This window comes from Scatophagus argus, chromosome 5 (genome assembly GCF_020382885.2).
Source record: "Scatophagus argus isolate fScaArg1 chromosome 5, fScaArg1.pri, whole genome shotgun sequence".
NCBI lineage: Eukaryota > Metazoa > Chordata > Actinopteri > Scatophagidae > Scatophagus > Scatophagus argus.
In genome coordinates this window covers 10,812,664-10,837,960 of record NC_058497.1, presented here as the reverse complement: position 1 = coordinate 10,837,960, position 25,297 = coordinate 10,812,664, and the positions used below count along the sequence as shown (strand labels likewise).

The 25,297-nt window shown below is 44.2% G+C and overlaps 1 protein-coding gene across 13 annotated transcripts in view; it reads right to left on the bottom strand.

The window, feature by feature from the left end:
• Nucleotides 1–25,297, bottom strand: part of mecom (MDS1 and EVI1 complex locus) — a 128,358-nt gene that overhangs the window by 12,475 nt on the left and 90,586 nt on the right. For 2 of the 13 annotated variants that reach the window (XM_046388672.1, XM_046388666.1), the window contains exons 3-10: nt 13,929–14,063; nt 6,752–6,854; nt 6,521–6,634; nt 5,965–6,076; nt 5,681–5,828; nt 5,338–5,518; nt 843–2,235; nt 551–641 (exon numbers count right to left, since the gene is read on the bottom strand). In XM_046388672.1, coding sequence (XP_046244628.1) covers nt 551–641; nt 843–2,235; nt 5,338–5,518; nt 5,681–5,828; nt 5,965–6,076; nt 6,521–6,634; nt 6,752–6,854; nt 13,929–14,063 — 2,277 coding nt within the window. Of the gene's footprint in view, nt 1–550; nt 642–842; nt 2,236–5,337; nt 5,519–5,680; nt 5,829–5,964; nt 6,077–6,520; nt 6,635–6,751; nt 6,855–13,928; nt 14,064–15,395; nt 16,267–25,297 lie in introns of those variants that run through there. The other 11 variants (XM_046388675.1, XM_046388667.1, XM_046388678.1 and 8 more) reach the window with 7 other exon arrangements.

Sequence of the window (25,297 nt, the reverse complement as noted above, 5' to 3'; positions counted from 1 at the left end):
AGAAATCATTGCTTTAAGAGCATATCATCTTTTATATTGTCATCAAAGATATGGGAGGACGTGTCAGTGTGTGCCCTTTCTTTCTGCAACATCTGTTTCAGATAGCCAACAAACGGGCTTAACAGGTAGTAGTTTGGACAAGGTTGGAGCCACATACTCATTAAAACAGTTTGGTCAGCTTAGGACAACCATTCTGATTTGGAACTCCTTGTGGAAAGAATAATAATATATCTTGACTGGTTTAAGTGACATCTGTAGATACAGACAGCTTACACTGGGCACAGTGATGTAACGTGACAAGTGTTGCCAAATCATGACTATTGTGAATTCAAAAGGGCAGGAATGACCAAGAGCTACCCAGACAAATTAGGGATGTTGCTGGCTATTTCATCAAGACCAAATAATCAGAATGAGAAAGGATAGGTATAAATGTATCATTGCACAGGTGAAAATATGTGATTCGGACATTTGAGTATCAAAGTGTGTGCAATCTTAATATATAGCCTCTCAAGTCGTCCCAGTTCCTGCTAACGCCACAGTCAGAACCTACCTGTGGGTGGAAGAGGAAGCCTGGGCCTGGCCGCATGTACTTGTCTTTCAGAGTCTCAAACGGATCACTCATTCTCCTCTTCTCAACCCTGCTAATAGTAGATTTCTGTTAGCTCTTAACGCAGCAAATATTGGTCCAGTTATATTGTCTATAGCAGCAAAAATTACAGTTAGTGCTTAAATGATCTTGCATAATAACATGTGTGACAGCAGTTTAAGTGTGTTTAATGTTTTACATGATGTAAAACTGCAGAAATGACTTGGCTTAAGTAAGCTACTGGGAATAACAATACCTGTAGATGGGGTCCATGAAGAAAGGGGTCGGCCTGGCATGCTGTAAGGACGTGTCAGCTTTTGGAATCTCCACCACTGCTTTCTCCTCCTCATAACCCTGGTTAGTTTTTGCCTCCTCCTCTCTTGGATTGCGTCCACGGCCCCTAGTCCCCAGGCTCAAGTCCAGCGGCTGATCCTGACCAGTGGAGTGGGAGGCCTCTGGTTTGAAAGGAGCACATGTTGCAGGCTTCTCCTCCTTTCGCTTAGTAGTGAGGTCGAATGGTGACTCTGATGAAGATTTGCCCTGGGCCTTCTTACAGTCATCTGCTGGAGACTGTGGCTCACCCTTCAGGCCGGGAGGTCTGAGGTCCCTGTCTGGAAAAGGGTAAACTGGAGGAGAGAAAGCCGGGAAGAAAGGCAGTGGGAACATTGACGGGTAGGGCAGAGATCCGACCTTCTTGTCCTGCAGGCCAGCCAGCCCTGTGGAGCCAAAGTACTTCTCAGCAATAGAGGCAATGGCCTTAATAGAGTCATTTACAGCCCCTGTTACTGCTGTGTGCTCGTCCAGCGAGGTTGGGATGAGAGAAGGGCCCGGAAAGTCTTTCGCAGCACTGCTGCCTGTCAGGCTGGGGCTCTGGGGGCCGCCCTCACTGGCCTTCCTCTTTGGGCCCTTTCCATTTTCCCGAGCAGCCCCCCTTTCCCTCTCACTGTCCATGTCACTCTCCAGCTCAGAGCCTGATGTGCTCTCCAGATCACTTCCACTGGGTGTACTGACATCGTCCAGGTCACTGCTCTCGGACTGGTCACTCTGCTTGTTCCGCTGCTTTGTGGAGGACGAGGAACTTTGGCCATGAAGCTCTGAACCTGGCATCTGACTGCCAGGTAAACCACCATCTTTACGGAGAGCCTTAAGAAGCTCTCGGGACTCCTGAACTCCAGGGCTTGGAGGCAGCAGTGGACTCTTACTCAGCTCTGCACCATGCCCAGCAACAGGTGCATGGGCTGGTTGTCTGACTGGAGAGGTGGCAGGAATGAGTGGTGGCCGGTGGTAGAGTCCAGAAGGAAAGAGGCCAGGGAAGCTGAAGGGAAATGCTGGAGCAGCAGGGAAGGTAAGCCCGCCATGGTGGCGAGTAGCCCCAAAGTAATCAGCCAGCCCAGCACTACTGTGGCCCATTGCCAGAGCTGATTTGTCCAAGCCAGTGGCGCCAGGGAGTGGCATACCCTGGGCAAACAATCCCCCTGCTGTGAAATGGTTTTTCCCTTCGCAGAAGCGTCGATGCTTGTTGAGGGAGGATGTGGTGCTGAACATCTGCCCACAGTCCTTGCACTTGATCTGCGTGCGGCAGTCAGCATGCATGCGTTTGTGACGGCACAGATTAGAGAACTGTGTGTAGGACTTGTGGCACACCTCACCTGGAGGGACAGGAAGCAGGTATAGAACCGATCAGTATTCAACATTTACCGACTCCCACACACACACACACACACAAACACACACATACACACACACACACACACAAAATAACATCACATAAAATATGACATCTCCAGTTAGAATGCTCCAGGCTGGTTGAAGCTAAGGCAGAGGAAATGCAGTATGTATGATATGCTTGTGTTCCCATCATTACTCTGACAAAAGTTTTCCAGCAAAATAAGGAGGAGAGGTGTGTCCAGATCCTGGCATTGTACGTTTGGTTGACAGTGTGAGTCAGTTGCTGCCACTCATCACCTGCACATCAAACCAAATTCCCAGGCATCTCCAACTCCATTGTCCTCCCAGGGACGCTCTCAGGGAGTCCATAAACAACCCCTCACCCCCCACATCACACACACACAGACAGTCATGCAGGCACATTCACAAAATAGTCACATAACAGAGAAACTGAATAACAGACCAACAGACACACACACACACACACACACATACACATACACACACGCATTCTCAGGCGCACGCAGTACAATGGCTCTATTTTAAGTTTGTGAAGGAAGCGGAGTTGAATGAATCCTATCCTGTAGTCCAGTTCCCAGGGACAGGTCTCACGTCCTCTACTGCCCCTCTTCCCTCTTCCCCTCCGAGACTCCCCCATCAGCCCCTCACCTTGTCCCCATAGCTGGGTCCCTGTCATCTTGTGCTAAGTGACCTTCCCACAGTCAACCCTTGAATGCCTGCATATCGCTCTGTCTGACCCTGGGAGACCTACAGTGGCAACACCCGACATTATCTATTGCCATTATTAGTCTGTCAACATTATCTACTACCAATGGATGATTTGTTCGAATTCACAAAGGGAGGCAATAGCCAAGTACTTATTGTTTTCCCATGCTCTTTTCTCTTGCTATTCTAATAAAAGCCACAAATGCAGTTTATGAAAGGGGGAAGATGTTCCTCTTTGCTGGCCCCCCTCCCACACTATAGTATATTTTGCAGTTCAGCTACACTACAGCTGACATTTCAATAAGACTTTGATCATCCGATAATATCAAAAAGTAGTTGGAAGCGGCCCTGGATGATTGATTTTGCTCACATTGTTATTAGATCTTCAAAACGGGGATAAGGAAGTGGTTAGGCTCACACTGTGATTACACTTCTGCATACTTTGGATGCCTTCCAGCCACAAGGTGTACAAGAGGCAATTTAAAGAGATCGACAGGAAGAGCGGGAAAAGGTATTGTTGAAACAGATTTAAATAAACACCCAAGAGGAACACCAAATGGAAATGCTCAAGCCAAGGGTGAATTTAATCTTGCAAAAAAAAAGTCTATTTTAATGAACAGACTCCAGAAAACTTAACTGAAATGAAGTGTATTTGTGGCTTGGCTTTGGCAGACACAATCAGGGTAGAAAGGTAGTTAAAAACATTTTGAAAACATCTGGGGGAAAAGTGCCTGATTCCTTTGATTTTGCACATGATCTTTAATCTCTGAAAACTGTGCTTGCAACATAATTGAAGAAATTTGGAAACTGTATCTGAATACCTTCCAAATGATTAAAATGAAACAGTTTTAGCTTCACTGTGAGGTAAGTGTCTTTGGAAATTTATATTTTACATTTTGTGTAAAATAAAAGATTGCATCATAGACACAATGATTTCATTTCTAATAGAAAATAAGCAGTCATTAGATCTATCCACACTGTGTGTAACGGGGGTTGCTACTTCTATCACTCGCTTTTTTGTGTGGGTGTGTTTTTACAAGTACAGCCACATGGCCGGAGCAAACTACAAGAAAAAGCCCTGCACCATAAATCATGTAGTTGTGACATTTACAGACTAACAACACACACGCATGACACACTGAGCGTGAGATCTGATGCACTACACGCGTGTACTCGGCAGCTCTTAATAAACTGAAACAAAATATTATAAACACATTCCTGAGAGGAGAGCAGTGGCTAAGTAGTGGCTCGCTGAGTGTCTAAATTAATAACCCAGCGGTCCTGAGTGGTTCACTTTCATGGAGGAGCTCTGACACACACACTCACACACAGACAGACACTTTTGACACTGTGTGCCTACAGTACAATACTGCCCAAAACCTGCCCTTCAAGAGCACTCGCACAAACAAAAACTGCAGACACACACACGGTCTCTCCCAGACAGCCATCATGTTTGAGGCTGCTTTGTCTTTTTTACACAGCCATTAGTTGTTTTTAAACCTGCATATTTTGTGCTGATTACAGCAAATGGACGGAGGAAGCACAGGGAAGAGGGCTGTACATGTGGTTGCTATTTGTGAGGAATGGTGCATGTGGCGGAGGGGGAGAGAGGGGAGTCAGAGGTCTGCAGTGGAGATGCAGTCACTCTGGCCTATGTATGAGTGTGTTAATGTGTGTTCGTTTGAGGAGGAGAAAGAGTGTGTATTTGGTGTGTGGACAGGTTTCCACGAGCTTGTGTGTATATGTGTGTGTGTGTGTGCGTGAATTGGTGTGCAGGGTCAGGATAAGCAAGACGGGGCAAAGGGTGAAGGTCATAACGCTTTGGGGGAAGGAGATCAGATCTGTGAAGCGAGGTGGTGAAAGTGTGAAAGGTCAAAATGTGTTTGGGTCTTGCAGGAGTTAGCATTTACTGAAGAACAGGGACACAAAGTGTGTGTGTGCATGTGTGTGTGTGTGTGTGTGTGTGTGTGTGTGTGTGTGTGTGTGCGTGCGCGAGAGAGAAAACAACTGAGAAAGAAATAGCCCGTTAGCTGCAGTGTCAACAGTAGGTGAAGCTGAGAGGCAGCTACAAGGTCAAATTACATGCTATTTTACATGCTATTATCACCATATCAGCACTGCATGAGAGTGCTGACGTTGATAAAACTGCATGGCTCCTGAAATGGTGCTGTCACTCTAAACACAGCTAGCACATAATCCCATATGTAATTCAGGTAGAACATTACATGACTGACTCTTGAGAAAGAGCTGAGGAAAGGTAAAATTGTATTTTTGCAATAACATTACAGTTTTTCTATTAAAGGCAAGTCACAGGCATATTGTTATGATTATTGTTATAAGGTACTGAGAAGACTTACATAGGTAGGGTCTTAGTGACTTACACATGAAGGGCTTGACACTGCTGTGAATGTGCTTATGCTGCTTGAGGCCCGAAGACGTAGCAAACGTCTTGCCGCAGTCAGAGCAGGCGTGGGCCCGCGCCCCGACGTGCTGTGAGCGAATGTGCCTCTGCAGGTTACTGGGGTCTGTGAACACCTGCTGGGGGAAGGAACCACACATACACACGGGTGAGTTACTATGTGCTCCCACAAAGTGTGTAGAGTGTAAGAAATAATCTGCATTAAACGAAAAAAAAAAAAAAGCATGTGGATACAAAAATGCTCATCAATTCAACAACCCCACCAAAAGTCATCACTTTACCTTTGAGCAGTTTTCACATTCATAGTGCTTGCCACTGTCGTGCGACATCTGATGTCGGATCAGGTTTGATTTCCAGTTGAAGGCCTTGGGACACTGGTCACACTTATATTCCCTCTCCTCAGAGTGAGACAGAGTGTGGGCCTCCAGACTGCAGGAAACACAGATCATAAAGCAATACGGAGGATTTAGAAATTTGGTTTGCATCACACGGCTGTTTGACAGCTAAAGATAAACAAAAATCTCTCTAAATAAATAATATTTTAGTGTGACAGGTGCTCACTCACCTCTGGAGATCAGGGAACACCTGGTCACACTCCTTGCACTCATGTAGACCATGGGACATGTGGAGAGGTCGCAGGTCTTGAGGTTCCTGGGCCTTAAGGTCATTGTCCCCTCCTACATACAACAGAAAAGTCTTTGTGTTCACTTGAGATTTGCACCACTAATATATTTCAAAATTCATGCAGTCAACCAGGACCACAAGTTTACTTAAAATGCAAGTCATATAGGAACAATGTGATTGGGTGTAACCCGCAGAGTTGGGCAGTACTGAGATGGATTTTCCAGTCTTAAGGAGCCATCTATTCCATTGCATTGATATACAATAAAATTGAGTAATCACACAAAATAAAACACAACATATACCAGTTTGTAGACTCTTCTTTCCACAATGCCTTATTGTATGATGTCATTTTCAGCAGCTCCAGTGAGAGACAAAGCCCTTACATCATTACTGTCATATTCTCCCATTTCAGCTTCACATCCTTCTTATCACTCTTCAGTGTCCACTGTGTACAATGGTATGAAAATAGCCCATCTATTTAAAAATAAAAGTCAAACCTGGGTTAAGGAAGGAGGAGGGGGGCATCCCACAAGGCTGCTTCTGGTGGTCCAGCAGCTGGTTGCTGGACTCAAAGTGCTGGTCACAGTCCTCACAGCGGTACTGCCTCTCCTCTGCACGGTGGGAGGAACATGGAGAAACATCAGCACATTATGCATTTGACTGAGATAGATGAGCTGTTCAGGTCTCATAAATGGAAAGAAATGTGTGTTTGTAAGTGTGGTGCTGACCATGAATATCAGGAGCCATGCTGTCACATGAATAGTCTTCAGCCTTCATGAAAAGTAGCAACTCTTCACCGGGGAAAATCTCTCTGGTGACTTTGTAGAAGATCTGCAACACACACAGAGTAATTGTGATTTAAGATGTGCTTTTACATCACAGTATAATTATAAAGGTCAAACTGAACTGTGGGGATCAAGATATTTTGCCTTTTTTTGGTGTCTTGTAAAGATGCTGCAGCTGTTGTTTTGTTTTGGCTGCAATTTTCCCACATTGTCCATAACCGAACTGCAGTGAGGGCTAAGCTACCAAATTTTTAATTTGGTAGATTTCACACGGAATAGCTTTTAGTGCCCACACACACACACACACAAATCAGCTACACAATGTGTACATGCTTGTCATATTTTCACCACCATCACCACCACCACACACACAGAGGAGAAACATACATGAAAACACAAACACACACTCATTAACTTGTCATTATGTGAGACATTCATCTTCATGAAAACCAAATTAGCAAAAACAACCATACTGAAGAATAAATATACTTTGTCGTACACACACACACACACACATACACAAAGAGAGAAAGAGAGAGAGAGAGAGAGGGAGAGAGAGAGAGAGAGATTGTGGAGAGCAAGATAAACTGCAAAATTAAGCAAGCTGTTAAAAATGCATTCTGTTAATTGAGTATTTCAGTGATGAACGAATGTTCCAAACAGTGAGATCAATACAAAACTAACACCACAGAACTACACATAGATTATGAAAGCATGACCCTGCTAAAAGTGTGTGTTTGGAGGGGATCAATCCTTTGAAAGAATCCACTGAGAGACCCTGGGACTGTGGTGCTTCCCATGGACACACAATAGCCTTTCTCTGTGAAACAATCAGACTTGGCGTTATTTTTGGCTTGCTTTGGAGGATTAACATATTACCTTCCTCTACAATGGTGATGTGACAATGATGATGGGAAGATTTATTAGAAATGCAGCAGGGAGGGGGTTGCTTCTGGGAAGGCACAGGTCACAGGTACGGATACAGTTCCTGGCCAGCACTGGAGACTAGAGTCGCACTGGCTGTGCAGCGACTTGCGATAAATATCTTGGTCACAATAAAGAACGTGATGTATTCCATGCTATAATTGTTCCAACTTCTGGCAAATGATATAATAGTAAATATGACTCTACAGTTTTTTTTGGGATTCACTGAAGCACAGGAAGTTCCTAGACTGAGAGTCACTAGAGTAAAGGGAGCTCTAGTTAGTGAAAAAAAAACAACAGGGTCTTGCATGTCAATAACAGAGGAGTGACTGTACAGTAACTGAGCTTTGTGGTGGTATGACTTAAATTCAAGCTTTAAATGACAAGAAAAATCTAAGCGGACAAAGAAAGTTGGTTGGAGGGTGACAGGCACTACAAGTCTGATTCCCATTACAGGGATAAACCAAAGTCATTACAGTTATCCAGACCAGGAGACACACATTACATATTAACCACCAAATTTAATTCCAAAAAATACTCTTGTTTTTCATTTTGTATCATTTTGGTTTTAAACTTCTTATTTGTATTTATTTAACCTCTGAAGTTCATCGAAAACAAATTTGCAAATTTTTTTTTTTTTTCAGTTTTGATGTCTGGCAGAAGAGAAATTATTATTACCAAGAGCCGCACTCCCATTGTTTCTAGGAAAGAATAAAAGGAACTGAGCCGAGAGGGTCCTATCAGCAGCTTCAGCAGCTGACATACCTTACTCTAACCTCTGGATACACCATAAACACATACACGTGAACACGGATGGATCTTCACTGACTATAACGCACGCATGCACAAACAGACATGCTCTTTCCTGTGTCCGTCACCTCTGTAAGGCCACGAAAATATTGTGATTTAGAAACAATCAAATGGCAGTTCAAACAGACATGTGAGTCCACAGGGATTCCGCTCAGAGAGACCGATACTGAGACGGAGGAGGGAGGCTCTTCGAAGAACTACCAGGGCGCAGAGTAAGGCCTTGGAACATAAAAATTAATGGACACTGTCGAAACTGCTTTGTCAATAAAGACCAGGGCGCAAATTCATGGTTAAGTGCGACTGTAAGTCTACAAGTTTTACAAATAACAGAAGATAATGAAGAAAAACTTAACAGGGAAGACCCCACAGCAAACATCCACTTTGCTGAAGTGCCTGCTGAAGTCTCAGTCTGACCTCTGGTCTCCCTCTTTTCAGGATCAATAAACATTTCTGTTGCTCTGTTCCTCTGCATGAGGAGATGTGCTTTAGAATACAGTAAGTGCAGACGCAGGAGGCTGATAATGAATATGAGGGGAATTAACCCCCCGACAGCTCCACCCCCTCCCCCAAGGCCCGCCACAGATATACAGTGAAAACACACACACACAAACAAACAAGGCAGGTACTCGATCCAGAAGAGAGGACGCAGTCTTTGTCTCTGGGGGTCATCCTCAGCATGTCATGGACACACTAACAAGCACACACACAGACACACACAACAGTGGCTTAAAATAACATGTTATCCTGTGATAAGATAGGCAGGGTGTCTAAGTTCACACTGAGAAATCCCACAACCTCAGCATCAAGGCCATTCTTTACTCTGAATGCAAACAATTACAACACAGAAGGAAGGATTTATTTCTTTGGAAATCCAAATGAAGCTCGACTCGGGTCCATAAGTTTTCACATGAATGTATCGGCTTTAGTCTGCTTCACACAGGTTGCAGTGGTAGCCCGGAAAACTACTCCCTTTCTTATAGAAACTTACTGTCTAGGATCTGCTGATCAGTTCTTTTCAATATTATGTATCACTCCTCCCCATATTTGCTCCATTATGGAGTCACTGCTTATCTTTCTCTCTCTCTCTGGCAAAGGTTACAACCACGAGAGGATCAGAGGCTATAATCGGACCACTTTGGTACCTTGACACCATTAGTCATTAGCAGAGTAAACACAGTCACATTTTCCCCGGTCACACCCTGTTGGCCGACTCCTCGCTCACACAGAGCTCATTCGACAGGTATGCCATTCACTGACGCTGTCCTGCCACAACGAACTCTCAGTGTTGGGTGCCACTCCAAGTGCAAAACCTTAAAATCTCAAGCTCGTTCACAGACCCACAACCAAGGTTTACCATGCAATGATTCAAAAACACTTACATGCTTATACAAACCTCCCACTATTCTTTATTTCTAGTCAAAGAAATTACAGAGTATCAAATATAATATAGGAATTCTCACTATGTTTTTTATATTTAGCTGCACAGCAGTACCACAACAGCAACACTGCAAGTCCACATGTGCTGCGACCTCCCTGTAGCTATCAGGGTCATGCAACATGTACAGTGCGTTTGGCAGTCACCATCACTTGGCTGCTGAACAAAACCATTTCGTGACTTAGATAGTAATAAAGAGAACGAACACACAATGTGCAGCTGGTTCCAGCAAATTGGATGAACATGTAAGGAAGCCAATATGGGGTTATATTCATGCGAGATTGAGTCAGCTGTGGGAAAGTGACCTTATGAAGAGGCAGAAACTTTCTGGTATCTCAAAAGTGGCTGTAACCAGTGTCAGGTGGAAATTTTGCATTACCAGAATGACTTTTTAGGCGTTTTAGTCTGTGGCCTCAGTCAATCGCATCGTGTGAAAATGATCAGTGCATTCACAGGTTTTTTATATGTGCTATTTTGACATCTTTTATACAAGTCCGGTTCCTTTTAAAACACATTCTCATGTGCCTTACCTCAGTAAGCGTCAAGCTGTTATGTCAGTGAGTTACAATCGCTACCTTCAGTGTATTTACATTGTGAATGTCAGCATTCGGCTAATATGCCCCTCAGCCACTTCATCCCACTCAATACTGAGTGAGAATCAATAGAGCAAATGAGATTAACGTTCATATCCCTCTGCACTGTCTTATGAAAGGCTCTTCAGGGCCTCGCTGGATGATGCTAATTACACTTTTAATCCATTTTCCTTTCAATTGAATCAGTAGAGTGAGGAGCGCAGCGGAGGGTTTTCAAGCGCTAATTGCTGTAATTATCTTAACGACAAAACACAGTGATCATGGAAGGATCTATGCAAGTGGTGCTCAGGCTGCGTCGCTCAATGCACCAGCGGACAAATGAGGGTATCAGGAGAGCTGCAGCACTGTGGCATGGATGGTTTAAAGGCTAAAGTTGAACAAAAACAGCAGGCCACAGGCCAAAGTAAAAAGAATTATTAATTATAAATTAGCTTAGTCAAGATTTTTTTGTCATTAAAGATTTTCTCTGAATATTTCTTTTTAATAATTTTGTAATGAATTTAATTGAGAAAGAAAGTATAATTTTCTGATTTATTGAGCGAGCTGTTGTTATTTCTAAAAGACTGAGGTCAAACCTAAGAGGTGAAGCTCCTTGAATTAATCACAGAATTGAGTGTGACGCACTGTGACACCTGCCACCTCCTTCCTCTCCAAGCTTTCCTGTGGCTTTCCACTCTGCACTGTCAAATACATTAAACAATAAAACGGAACGGTCTTTAAAAAAAACCAAAGGAAGTTAATTTTGTAAAAATACTTACAATGTTGGAGAAAAACAATTAGGATATATGAGATTGGACATCTACAGTGACACAAAATTTTAGAGTGAAGTTACTCTGCAAATCCCTGCTTTTTTTCTTTTATTCGTAATTGCACTTTTATCCTCTGTCATTACAGAGAAGTCATCCTCTGTCATTATGCAGCAATTAAATTTCAGTCACTTTAGAGAAATGACTCTGCGTGCTAAAAAGGTAATATAATGCCAAGAAATGAATTTCTCCTTTCAGGGTTAATATAGTAAACCGTCTTCTCCGTTCTTCTTCTTCTAGCATTACAAACACAGCCTGACAGTCTCTTTGTGAATATCTGTAGAATCTGTTTGATTAAGTTGTCCGCAGATGCCTTCACAGCATGGATCTTTTGTGCCACTATAGAAGAGCTGACTAGAAATAAAAAAGAATTGCAAAAGAGAGGAAAAACAGAAGTAGTAGATGAAACAGGCTTCTCTCTCTCTCTCTCTCTCACACTCATTCATTCCTCTCTCACTCCCTCACCCTCCTGAGATTAGTCATAAAGTTTTATGATAAACAGAACTGGGTCAAGAATAAGAGGACCGAGGCCAGTTTTACTCTCACGCTGGCAGGGCTAAATTGGTGCCTGAAAAGAACCAGGACCAAATAACGACCAACACACCTTGAAAAGGCTTGTATAAAACTGGTTGTGTGACATCTGTCTTAAAATAAAACAGTCATCTCTGCTGATGGAGGGAAGATTCCCTTAAATTTGGTTCTAAGGAAATACTTAGCAGAACATGTAAGCCCTGGGTAGCTCGGTCAGGCCCTTCTGTACAAATCTGGTGATGGTACACGTTGTGAGGCGAGTGTGTAATATGTGGTTTCAGGCTGGGTTTAGACTCAGCACTTCTCTGTGGCAGTAAAAACCTGCTGGAATCAGGTACTGTGTGTTTTAATGTTTCCAGCTCAGAATGAGGAGCGTGGGGAGTCATCTGAACCGCAAAGAACAATTCAGAGTCCTGCAGAGAGTGCATACGTGCGCGCGCACACATACACACACTCAAGATGCACACACACGCACTCATGTAGAAACACAGGCAGTTACAGGTGTGTGCACACACTCCAGAAACACAATGTAAAACACTTCACAGATTCACAACAAGTCAATGCGCATAAAAGTCTGTGCACACATGGAGACAAAAAGCCCTCATAAGTGTGCACACACACGCCCACACACACACACACACTGACAGCAGCTTTACAAGACCACCCCCCCTTTTCGTCTATTCATTTTAAACATACAGACAGGCATTGTGAGACGCTACAGTGTGTTTTCAAAAACAGCAATGTTGGCCGGAAGGCTTAAAGACGGCACATTGTGCTGTGTTGTGACAGTGTGTAATACTTAACAATCACCTCATCACAGCCATGTCCGTGACCTGTCGGAGCCTTACACAGCCACCCGAGCAGAACCACAGTGTTGACAGCGAGTCACACCTCGCGGAGAGGGCAGCTCAGGGGAAAGCGCTCTCTGCTTATTTGTCTCTGTGTCTCTCTTAAAAGAGAGCGAGCTAAGTGCTTTTGGAAAGTCTCTCTTCTTCTTCTTTCCTGTTCTGTTCATGAAAAGAGCATGGGCTGCTTCTTCTTTAGCTGAGAGCGCACGAAGGGTGAGAAATACACGGACATGTGACGGAGAAGTTTCGTTCCTGAGAAGCTCAGAGTTTTTTCTTTTTTTTTTTAAAGATTGCCTATTTATCCCAGGGCCAATCACAGCAAACGCAGCCTTTATCTGTATGAAATATACTTGAACTGACTACTGTGTACTTTTTTGCTGAAACTTCTACGAGTTACACTCGGCAAGTAATCTAGATGGACCACCAGTGCGAAGTGATGACAAACATGCAGGCTCGATTATGTTTTGTTTTTTTGTTCGGGTCAAGCTAAGGCAGCTCCATACACCATGTCAAATAAAGTTTAGCCACTTGTCTTCCTGCCTTGCTGCGTGTGTCTGTGCAGGAGGGGGCGTCTGGCCACAGGATTACTGAGGTGAACGGGCCCCCATGTGCATAGCACGCATCTCTCTGTACAGCCAGGTGAGCAGCAAAAGGACTGTGGCATTCCTGGCATATCTAAGAGTTTATATCGCAAGCGTGACTGGGAAGTGTGTGGAACTATCATCTCAGCAGGCCGCCTCTGATCCTGCCCTGTGGTCCTCGCACGGCAGAAGCCAGAGCACAATTACAAAAAGAAAACACACACAGATAGCGAGGAGTCTCTGCGGTGTGTGTGGGGGAGCTCTGTGTGTGTGGACTGAAGGCAGGGTGGGCCAGCCGCTCAGGGGACTATCTGACTTGGATCACAATAACACCTTTTAACACTACAGTGTGCAGACAGGACAGCCATTGGAAAATACAGGGAAGCCTTCTGGCATCAGAGCTAAAAAAAAGAGCTCTTTCAAAGATATGAGTGATTCTGAGTTACACTTGATTCATCCAGCCAGACAGCCAGATTCAGAGGAGACATCATCATTTGGGAACTCAAAATCAAGCCATCAACATGTTTTTTTCCCTCTTCCCCCTCCCACATCATATTCATCTTGTATTTCTGTCGAGGTCGTCTCCACGTACCTGATCATCTATCTGGCACGCTGTCAGGTTATGCTGCTTGGCCACAGGGGCAAACTGGATGTGCTTCAGCCAGCTCCCGATATCTGGCTTGCTGGCATCCACGCAGAATTTTACATGGCCTGACCCGTCCAAGATCTGCAGAGGGACAGGGAGAGGGAGAGAGATCAGACTTTGATCAGTATCAGTCCAGGTTACTGTGTCCAAACACTGACTAATCACATACCTCCCACATGTCAGGAGCTGGTCTGTGGTGCAGCACACACACACACATACACACACACACACACGCACGCACACTCAGCTTTGAGCACAAGCAAAGTCTATGCTAATCATCGAAAAATTCCTCTGTAATATATATAAAAAAAAGGCTTGTGTGCATTTTTTTTTTTTTTTGGAAATGATTATTTCAGGAGTAATTTATGAGGACATTCCAGTGACTTTTTTTATAACGACAAAATAATATTCATAAATTTATTAAAACAAACCAATAAATTCTATATCTGTGGCATTATTTTTTCCCCCTTGAGAGAACGCTCAAGGAATTATGTTATCAACACTGCAGTCATAAAAAAAATAAATTATATCAAATATGTTTTAATAGGATTAAAAAAAATTAAAGAAAAACTGCAGAACAAATGTGGGCTAATTTTGACTGAGTGTTATTTTGTCAATAAAAACGAATTTAAAAATATTCTACTAAATTATTCTGGACTGAAACTGACTTGAGCTGACGTTTAAATTCGTTTGTCAAAAATTAGTATTTTCATCAGATAAATGCACAAACCGTATTGATTTTCAGCAGACTGCTTTTATAAATATGAATTAAAAATAATATTCATAGCACGATGTAATGAGATCGAGCGTTATCATTTAAAACTAATAATAACATGTAAATAAATGTGCTACTCTGCTATACAACTTCAACACTCTTCGGGCATGAAAAGAACAAAAATAACAATAAACACAATTAACTGAATTCTTATGCAAATCGCGAGATCACTGGACTCCTGTCGTCTACAAGACATTCATACCGCATTTCTCTCATCGAATTGTAACAGTTTGACGTCGATTTCATGTGTGAATGTTTGTTATACGGCAGCTGTAAACTTTACTGGGAAACAAATCAATGGCAGGAAACCGCGATTGATAAGAATTATGAAGACGTAGCCGATTGTTGGGGTGCAAAACGGAATCTCACCCGGGGTCACAAATCTGTCTTTCTGCCTTTGTATAACCTGCCACTGAATAAATATTTAGCCTGCATAAAGCCCTTTGTCTGGACTAACACTGGGTCTGCCCACTGAGCCTGCAAAAATACAGCACTTTCCTTTTTTTTTTTATTTTAAAACGAATTTACCGTCAAACTGGCTTTGCGACTAAATGAACAGTGAACATTTGTTTTATTTTTCGCTCTCAAATGAAATCGGTTTATAAAACATTTGTATTTTTCATAAACTTTCTTCTTACCGTTCAAAGACTTTTGCACCCGCTTACGACACTTTAAACCTCTTGGGATAAGAACCGCGTTACTAACTGAGGAAAAAAGTAATGAAAACTCCGACTTAAAAAAACAAAAACAAAAACAAAAAACTGTGAAAACTCGACTGTCAAATAATAACAAAGCTACAAACTGCCTCGCGTTGTCCAAGCGTCTGGCGGTGTAAAAAAGCACCAGCGCTCTGTTTGTTTTTCTCGGTGTGTCTTCGGGTCTCCAAGCCGCAGGACGAGTCGACTCCTCGCCGGTGTGACTGTCTCTCAGGCACGGAGCGCTCGGTAAAAAAAAGTAAATCCTCTCTCTCACTATTTTGTCTCTCGGGGAAATCTCCTCTCACTGTCCTACAGAAACAACGCGGGTCGGAACTAAAAATCACCCCCCCCGGTACATCAACTTGCTCCCAACTTTTCACTGTGCGCGCTTCGCTTGGCTCGTCCGCTCCTCTCTTGTCACCCCTCCTGTCCTGACGCACCCAGGTGTCCTCTAGTAGCCATTCAACTTTTCATTTTTCTCTTCCTTCCCCCCCCTCCTCCTCAGCCACTCGGGATGTGTCGTCTATATGATAGCAGAGGGAATCAAGAGAGAGGGGTGGTGGTGGTGGTGGTGGTGGGTGGCTTCAAGCATCGCCCCCTACTTCGCGCGTCCCAGACGGTTTGTGTGATGTTTCTCTTTTACGCATTGTCTCATACTGAAGGATCCAGCGCGTCCATCCCTAAAGCGCAGGGAGAAGCGAGCCAAAACACGGGAGCGTCTGTGCTCCTGTCCCCGGTCGGAAGCGACTCCTCTCCGCAGTAAATTTTAAAGTGACAGGGGCCCGGGGTTGGAGAGGGTGAGCGGGGTCAGGGAGAGGTCGGGATGGGGCTTCTGAAGGGATGAACCACACGCACGGGCAGCACACTTTAATGAACCAACACAGGCACCAACGTGTCATTATCCACGTGTTTCTAAACTTTTTTACAACACGCCGCGCCGGTTCATGGATCATTTTATGACACTATTAATCTGAAAATCCCAACTATTCTTTCTCTCTCTCTTTTCTTTAAAAAAAAAACCTCGGGGTTATGATTTCTTTTGAGTAGCATTTATGTTTGAATGTGAGCGTAACAACAAGAAGAATAGTGAGAACTATAATAAAGATAGTTTCCCTTACTCTCTAATTGTGCTTGAGTTGAGGGGGAGTAATGTAACAACTGGGTTTAAGTGTTCCTCCTGGGGGCCGCCCGGAAACCCCGTAAGGACCACTGAAAGTCCCTGTGCCACAGTTTGGAAAACACTGACCTAATCACCTGCTTTTCTCTGCCTTGAACTTAAAATGCTGTAAAGTTGTGAGGCAGCTATAGTTGTGCGCTCTGCTCCTGCTAATCTCCCCCTTCATCACCAAACCGACACACAAAATAAGCAAAGTTTGAGTGTTTTTAAGTGATCGTAAAAATTAGGGGTTTTTTTTGTCAAAGAAAAGGTCAGAGTCAGAATCTTGAGTATTTACTGCTGTGGCCTGCGCGCACCTGCTTTCCAACAAGCTCAAAAAGAAGACAGCAAATGTTGTGTATTCGTTTTATTTCAGGAGTCTTTAATCCGGATGTAAAAAGGTGAAAGCCGAAAGCGAAGCTGCGAATAAACGAACAAGGGTATAGAATAATAAAGAAACGTCCTCGTTGTCAGCGAGCGGAGTTTATTAGGCAGCTCATAAAGCTGGAGAGGACAGGGCTTTGGCTGATGAGAGCAGATGATGATGGATAACGCTTCACACTGTGACATTGACCTTCCATCCCAGATAATGCCCATTGTTTTACGAAATCGCGGAGCAAATGTGCAGGAAGGACAGGAAAAATCATGTGTAAATAAGGCAGGACCCCGCCACCGATTCCCATCGTCTCCCGCTCCTTGAGAACCGAGGAGAGACCCCGGTCCACCCGGTCATTGATTTCCTGCCTCTCCTCGACTTGTCCATTGTTGGAACCCTTTTTAATTTAGCCATAAATTGGGAAAGCTCAAGTCGAATGAGCTGTTCTATTTTCTTCCTGTCAGGATGAGGGATTTGTTTTATGATGCATTGTGTATTAAATACAAGTAATCTGGGAAAGTGATTGCTTCACGGCCTCTCCGGGCCTGATCGAGGATCCTGATTGAGAGAAGGGGTCTGAGCTCTTTTTTTTAAAAAAGGAGGAAATGTCTGAAAAGGGAGGATAAACACGCGGGGTTTTGCGGTATCACCTGGGGTAAATCGGGTTAACAGAAAAGGGACCCCCTGAATCAGGCAACGTGAGGAAATGTTGTACTTCTTCCCCCTGCCAGGAGATGGCGCGCTCAACTGGACTGAACTTTCTACACATTTCTGAATGGTGGAACATTACAGATGTCACTATGACAGTAAAACATAATTATGACACCGTTTTTGTCGTGGCTGAGAAGCGAGCTTTTCTAACATTCATCTTGAAATACTTTCAGCGGCGAATAATCTCACTCAGAAGGAAAACAGTGAGCATGCGTCAAATATAATTCGATGACTTCAGTGGTCGTTTACGACACAGGTCAGACATCAGCAGTCGCACTATTTTCTCTCCAGAAATGTAGTTTAAGCGAGATAAGTCGATGTGTAAGTTTTATGGATGAACATTTTGGCTGAGTTTCTGAGCCGTGAATTTCACTCTCAGCTTATATCTCACTTTGTAACAGTCCGCTCTATCAGTCAGCTTTGGCTTTTTTTTGACTTATTATAAACTGGGGGTTCATTTCTCTCTCGTCCGTGTGAACTGCAGCACAAAACGTATACATTAAGGCGTCACATTTGCTCGATGGGGCATGAAAGATTCAGCTGTATGGGCTTGAATATATAATCACCTCAACGAACGGCCATAAAACTCTTGAATCTCCACTGAAAAGACCGATGGGGTTGAATTTAAAACACTTGTTCATCTGTTAATAAAACCACGAGAGTGATTTGCATGGCATATAGCTCTAATTTATATTTATTTTCCACCAGTCGGCCGTAAACATTATTCTGATGTGCCGAGATGAAATAGATGTGTTTTATCTGAATTATGCCATGCCTTTGTCATAATGACTCTGACACAGCTACTAAACAGCGGTGTGGAAAAGCTGTTTATCAACAAATTACAAACCAAACGCATGCATGCTTCAGGGTATGTTAGTTCCGACTATATCATACCACAGCATTTCATACCTATTTAAGCGACACTTAACACATACAGCATCCGAGTAATGTTTAGTGCTGAGGCTTTAAAGTGCTGTGAAATTCTTGAAATTGCTCAAATGGGTCCACGCTTATTTTGCTTGCGGCTTTCTTGTTTGTTTTAAGAGTTCACTCACGCAAAAAAAAACCAGTTCATAGATGAGTGTAGGGCATTTTTTAATGATCAAACAGCTTCATTTTTTTTGATCTGAGGCTCAGCTTCGTGGATGTAACGCGGGGCCCGTTTCCTTTTTTTTCCTCCGAGTAACTTTTTCTGATCTAAAAAAGCGATTCGGGTCGTGCTGCTCAGTGCAGAGCCGTGTGAAGTCAGCTGGGACAGCACAGGAGGAGAAGGGGATTCCCGTGTGGGCTGCAAACCGACTCCAGCCAGCGAGCTGCAGAGCCGCTGCAGCCGAGGGGCCACATGGAAACACTGTGTAGGCCTGTGTGGTGCATTCCAGCACATCCTCCAGGAGAGAGAGAGAGAGAGAGAGAGGGAGAGGGGGGGGGAGAGGGAGAGAGATAGAGAGAGAGAGGGGGAGAGAGGGAGAGAGAAGGGGAGAGGGAGAGAGAGAGAGAGAGAGAGAGAGAGAGAGAGAGAGAGAGAGAGGGAGAGGGAGGGAGAGAGAGAGAGAAAGACAGAGGGAGAGGAAAGAAGACAGAGGGAGAGAGGGAGAGGGGGAGGGAGAGAGAGAAAGAGAGAGAGGGACGGAGAGAGGGAGAGAGAGGGAGGGAGAGAAAGGGAGAGAGAGAGAGAGAGAGAGAGAGAGGGGGGAGAGAGGGAGAGAGAGGGAGGGAGAGAAAGGGAGAGAGAGAGAGAGAGAGGGGGGAGAGAGTGAGGCAGACAGAGAGAGGGAGAGGGACAGAAGGAAGAAGGGAAAGGAAGACAGGAAGAAAGAGAGAGAGGAGAGAAAGAAAATATCGCAGCCAAATCCACATGAAATAGTTCCACCATTCACGGTGAGACCTCCCATTGACACCAGCGAAAAGCTGCATTAAGCCTCCATCATTACTCTGTACACACACACACACACACACACACACGGCGCATTTTATTTTGCTTAAACGAGGGGCGATTCAATCAAGTGGTAAAAACTCATTTAAAGCTCAAACGAACGGTTAGCCTGCAGTTTGCCCAACACTCTGCAACTTTTTCTTTAATTAACACATCCGTCAACCGAGATTAGTCGACAATACGTTGACTGTGCAGCTCCAAGTCTCTATACTAAGGGATAGACCTGGTGTCCACATAGCCCAATTACCATTAAAACAGAGCAGCGGAAATGAAAGGGGAAAATGTAAATAAAAAATTTCCCTGGGTCTGGAAGTAAGCCCGTTGTGAGCGGCGTGTTAATCTCCACCTCAGTAATTTGGTTCTGCGGGAGAAGACAGAAGCCCTGCTGCTGTGCCCTGCACTTCATAAATCACTGCTTTATGTGGACAAGGTCAGCGCCGCCACCCCCCATCCCCTCCACTGGCCCCTCCCGGCCCCTCCGCCATGTTTACCCGGCCGCCCGAGGGCTCTCAGGACCAGACCAGCTCACTTCTAATTACTTTGGATTATTTTCATTTGCCGGGGGTCAGCCAGGCATTCCGACAGAGAGACAGAGAGAGGGATGATTTCTTGACAAATTCTGTGGCCTGTGGAGGAACAGGCCTGGCGTGTTTGCTGAATTAGCACCCGGTCATTTTGTCTTGGCACTGTCAGTTCCTGTCTTTGACAGCTCATTGCAATGACAGGTCGGCCACAACACCCCATGCATGTCTATATTAACAAATCCTTCATTTGATTTTGAATCGAAAAACAATATCTTATTTTCAGCACGGGGGGTCACTGGGGTGAAATAATCCATGATGTCAGACGTATTTGTCAGTTTACAGAGACAATATTGGAACAAGGCAGGGCCATCACAGGACATGATGCTTAACTGAGAGGATTTATGAGAAGACATAAATGATCTCATCTCATTTAGCAGTTCAGAGGAGGAGGACGTGAGACCGGCTTTTTACAAAAGGAATTCTGTGCTCTTTTATCATAAAATGCATCTTTAATCTAAACTGCAGACCAATAAAGAGGAGAGAGAGAAAGAGAGAAACAAACTTGAGTGATTTATATTAAATGAAAACTTTACAATAGCAGAAACCCCACAAGATACCACCCAAATCCGTGCTATAATCTGTGCTGCCGTAGCAGCAGTGCTGGATATGAAATTAGAATGAATTTGATATTTAATGACTACACAGCGTGAATGAGATATATTGTTTCTTGCCCTAAAATCAACATTGACAGCAGGAATGGCACAACGTGAGCAGGCACTGCAACAAGGCCTGCTAGCTAACCTGCAATTAAAACGCATTCGGACGTGAGGAGGAGGCCACAAAAGTAAAAATGGAGAGTGGTCATTGTGCAACGTTCGAAAGTTTAAGATAATTGGTTTTAAATGACCTGATGTGCGCTGTTGGTTAGAGGAGCAGCGGCTGGAATGTGGCTGCAGTGAGCTGGGGGTCTTTGAGAGGATGGAGAGAGGTGAGGATGGGGGGTTGGGGATGGCAGCGATGTACAGAAAGTATTACAGCCTGTGGTAATCACAGACACTTCCTCTGCAGAGCGTCAGCATACAGGGCCACACTGTATGTGGGCTACAGGGTGCGATAAAGCTGCACACGGGTCAAAGGTCACGTTTTTCAAACATAAATTCAGCGGGCACACAGCTCCTATACGCACGGGACAGACTGGAAACTTAAACAACCCACTCCAGTCCAGCGGAGAAGGGGAGGGGGGGGGGGTAATTAGAGCATGTTGCCCGTCGCCGCAGGGTGAACAAATCGGCTCTAAAACGTTCATAGATATCATCTTTAAAAGAGCTTTTTATGTACGAGAGGTAAAGCTACATGGAACTGAACACGGCACTTCAGATGTTCAAGTGTCACACATTAATTACATTTATTGAGCTCTCTTCTCACGTTTAAAGTTAGGGCTCTGCTGCAGTGCTACAACAATCTGCTTTTCATATACCATGTCCAATTGGAAGGCTAATATTTTAATGTTGGCGGATGTCAGACAGACGCAATACTTGTACAGTGTGACAGGAGAAAATGCTGCCATGTCAGTTAAATATTGTAGAGCCACCATGGAGGAAAAAAACTAAACGAAACAGAATGTCACAGGAAATGCTATTCATATATTAATGAAGGATGAGAAGTGTAGAAGCTGACTGGAGGTTTTGTCTTATATTGATCTAAGGCTGAACTAGACAGAACTGAAGACCGGTTAATATTTTTGGGACACAGCAATAAATTTGACAAAAAAGAGCATCTACCCGACGGCGAGGCAGGTGGAGAAACGGACACTCAACAGTTGATGACTTACAGACCTTTTTGTATATTTACTTTTATTGAGTGGTTCCTTTTCTTTTCTTCTTCAAAGTAAAGAAAAAGGTGTATACTGTTGTGCTGAGGAGAAAATGACAGAGAAACATGACAAATGGAACTAATGGGTATTTCTTACCCAAAATTTACAAGTGGTCAAAACTGCAATGTGAGAAAGTGAGAAAATATTCTTGAGTAAGTGCAAAGCGTAAGCAGATTGTGCTCACTACGTCCGTGACAAACACACACACACATGCGTGCACACATTTTGTTACCCACTACAGGTCATCTCAGTGCATGTGGGCATGATTAAAGTCAGAATTAACTCGGAAAACAACAAATCAGTTGCAACAACCCTAAAATGAAGGAAAGCTGAGCAGCTCACACATAACACAGGGACACAGAGTGGCTCCCATTAAAGGCTTCACTGGCTTTCAGTAGCATCAAAGAGGCCCCTGAGTTAGGCTGGGATTATATTTAACCCAGGAGCTTGTTGCAGTGCTGAGTACAGGGCACATGCTGATGCTGCTGCCAGTACACCATGCTTCTGGCTTTCAGACCAACGTTCTCATTAAAATGTGGCTTGGGCACCATTACTTACAGGAACACACACATGGAATAATGCACCGACACACACGAAACACAAAAACACTCTACAGCAAAACAAAACAACAACAACAAAAAAATAATTACACATTACTATGGAAACTTTATGATGAATTCATAATAATATTGCTTGACATGGCAGTGTCTTACCTCAGCTTACAAAAGAACAAAAGAACACTCTAACTAATATTTAAAAAAAATATTGAGTATGAGTATTAATATAATTATATATTTAGTTTGCAAGTTGTGCATGCTGGAGCTAGGTGACATACTGAAAACACTGTCACAAAAGTGAAGAATATTTGAATCAACATATGGCAAACACATAAAATCCCAATAAAGTTACTTAAGTTTGATTATTTCATATGTCGTTTTCTATTTATTTTCAATATGGAAAATGTCTGCGCAAACAACATGCTCATTATGTAAAACTATCATTTTGATATCATAATTGATCTAACTGAAATTTCAAGATGACTTCATCGCTAAATGATTCTGCTGAAAGTTGTTAAAGGTTCCTATTGAATTTTTCCACATCCCTGGTGCAAGAAGGCTTGTAAATACAAGAACAGATGCAAGCAGTCCAGCAGAAGTTCCCCATGTATGTGTGTATGTCTGCCCTGTGCTGAGATAATGCAATCTCACTTGGCACATTTCAGTAGTCAGACTTGATATGAACCATCAGACATGTGCGTCAATACTCCCAAGGTTTATTCAATTCCAAACCAATCATTTTGGTGTCATACACTTTTGGGTTAATATTCTAACTGTGAGGCCCAGGGCTAGGCGAAGATAAATCAGCTTTTATGATGGGTTGTTATGGTTTTTATGGCACTGGGGTTGTGAGGGACTGATTTGGGGATCAATCACCTGCAGGTGTCTGCTGGGGACTGGGGTGCTGTGAGGATCGATTGTGGATCTAGAGCTGCAGTGATGGAAAAGAGGTGTGTTTGTGTGTGTGTTTTATATAGATTGGGTGCAGTTGTAGAAGTGCGCGTATTGGGCGAGAGAGAGAGAGAGAGAGAGAGAAAGACAAAGTGATGAAGGTGTGTGTGAGTGCTTCAGAGACCGAGAGGAGATATATCTGGGGCTGCAGCAGTGACGAAGGGCTGCTGGACTATGACCAGACCATCTCAGCTCTTATCGGAGTCTCCCCGCCTTCCTCCCCTCTCCCTCTCTCAATCCACTTCTTTATCTTGATGGCACTTTGGAAAATCTCATTGTCACACAACATTTAACAAAGACAAAAGTCTGAGGCGGGCAGCTGGAGATGACTGGCCTGACAGAGAACGGAGCTAGTGTGCAGAGTATCCCTCACATAACCTCTTTCGCTCACGTCTTGCGTGTTTTCCACTGGGAGAGGCCAGCAATGTGGGTGCCAAACACTGCCAAGACACACAAACAAGTGTGTGCATCTATGCACACAGATGGCACGAGCGCACATCAACACACGGACACATTAGTCGCACTGAAATTTGTCGGTTTCTTTCTCTTTCTCTCCCTGCCTGGATACTGTGTTTATACACAGTCAACATCTCCCCTGACCGTCAGACTGCTGCTTCCTCCGTGCTGTCAGCGGAGCCCCAGCTGAAACAAAAGAGGCAGAGAGCGAGGCCTACGCTTTCTGAATCAGAGGAAGTTGGTGCTGATTACGCTGCCCCTGAAGAAGCATTCCGATCCTGTTAACCCACACGCTGGCTGCAGACTTCCAAACCATGCAGTAAAGCACTGGGAGAGTAAACCTCACACAGCCCCACCCTGAGTGCCCTCTCCCTGCCCAGGACAAGCATCTGCCCCTCTCTTCCTGTCCTCTGCTTTCTTTTCCTCCTTCATTTGGTCTCTTCTGTTCTTCGTCTTCTTTATTTATCCTCTTTGTTTGTGTCTGCTGCTTCCTCTTCTTCACTCCTGTGTCCTCTATTTACGGTCCTCCTTGAATTTCTCCTCACCTGTCATCCCCCTTCTGCTTTGTTTTTGTTCCTCCTCGAGCCTGTCCTCTCCTCCATCATCCCCTCTGCGTGGAGACACCACAGCAGACTCTCGTTGCAGGAGAGAACATTCCACCTTCTTCACACCCTTACCTCTCTATCCCTGATGAATGCCTTCACTTCACTTGTTTATAAGATAGAGGGGGTTATTCATAATCAAGCCTAAGAGAGTATGTACACACTGTGGACATCCTGATAGAGGGCGACGTATTAAATTTCTGTTTGTTTGACAGGAGCGCTGTCTCTCTCCTTCTCCTTGATGGGAAGACCCCCATCCATCTAAGCAGGGGGCGCGACCCTAGCAGCACTCCCCTCTCTTTCTCTCTCTCAAGTGCTAACACATATTAAGTAAATGAAGAGTCTCTTCAGGCCGGCAGGAGACAAACGAGCTTCTTAAACATCAGAGGAGTGGCGGTTTGATCTGGTGTCGGCTGGTGTTTACGACGTAACTGCGGCAGAGTTGTGTTTGTGATGTTACCCATCTAAGTGTGTTTATACTGTGATGGAGATGGCCCTGGTCTCTTAGCCAGGTGCTGAAGCTCTATGTCTTCTGTTTGAGAGAGAGTGTATGCTTATGGCTTGAGTGTGTGTGTGTGTGTGTGAGTGTGTGTGTGTGTGTGCGTTCTGTACCTGCAAGTCTGTGTGCATGTGTGTGGCAGCGCTTCTAGGCCAAATGCGGTACAGACAGTGAATGTGTCCATGTGAACCAGAAACAGGTTTC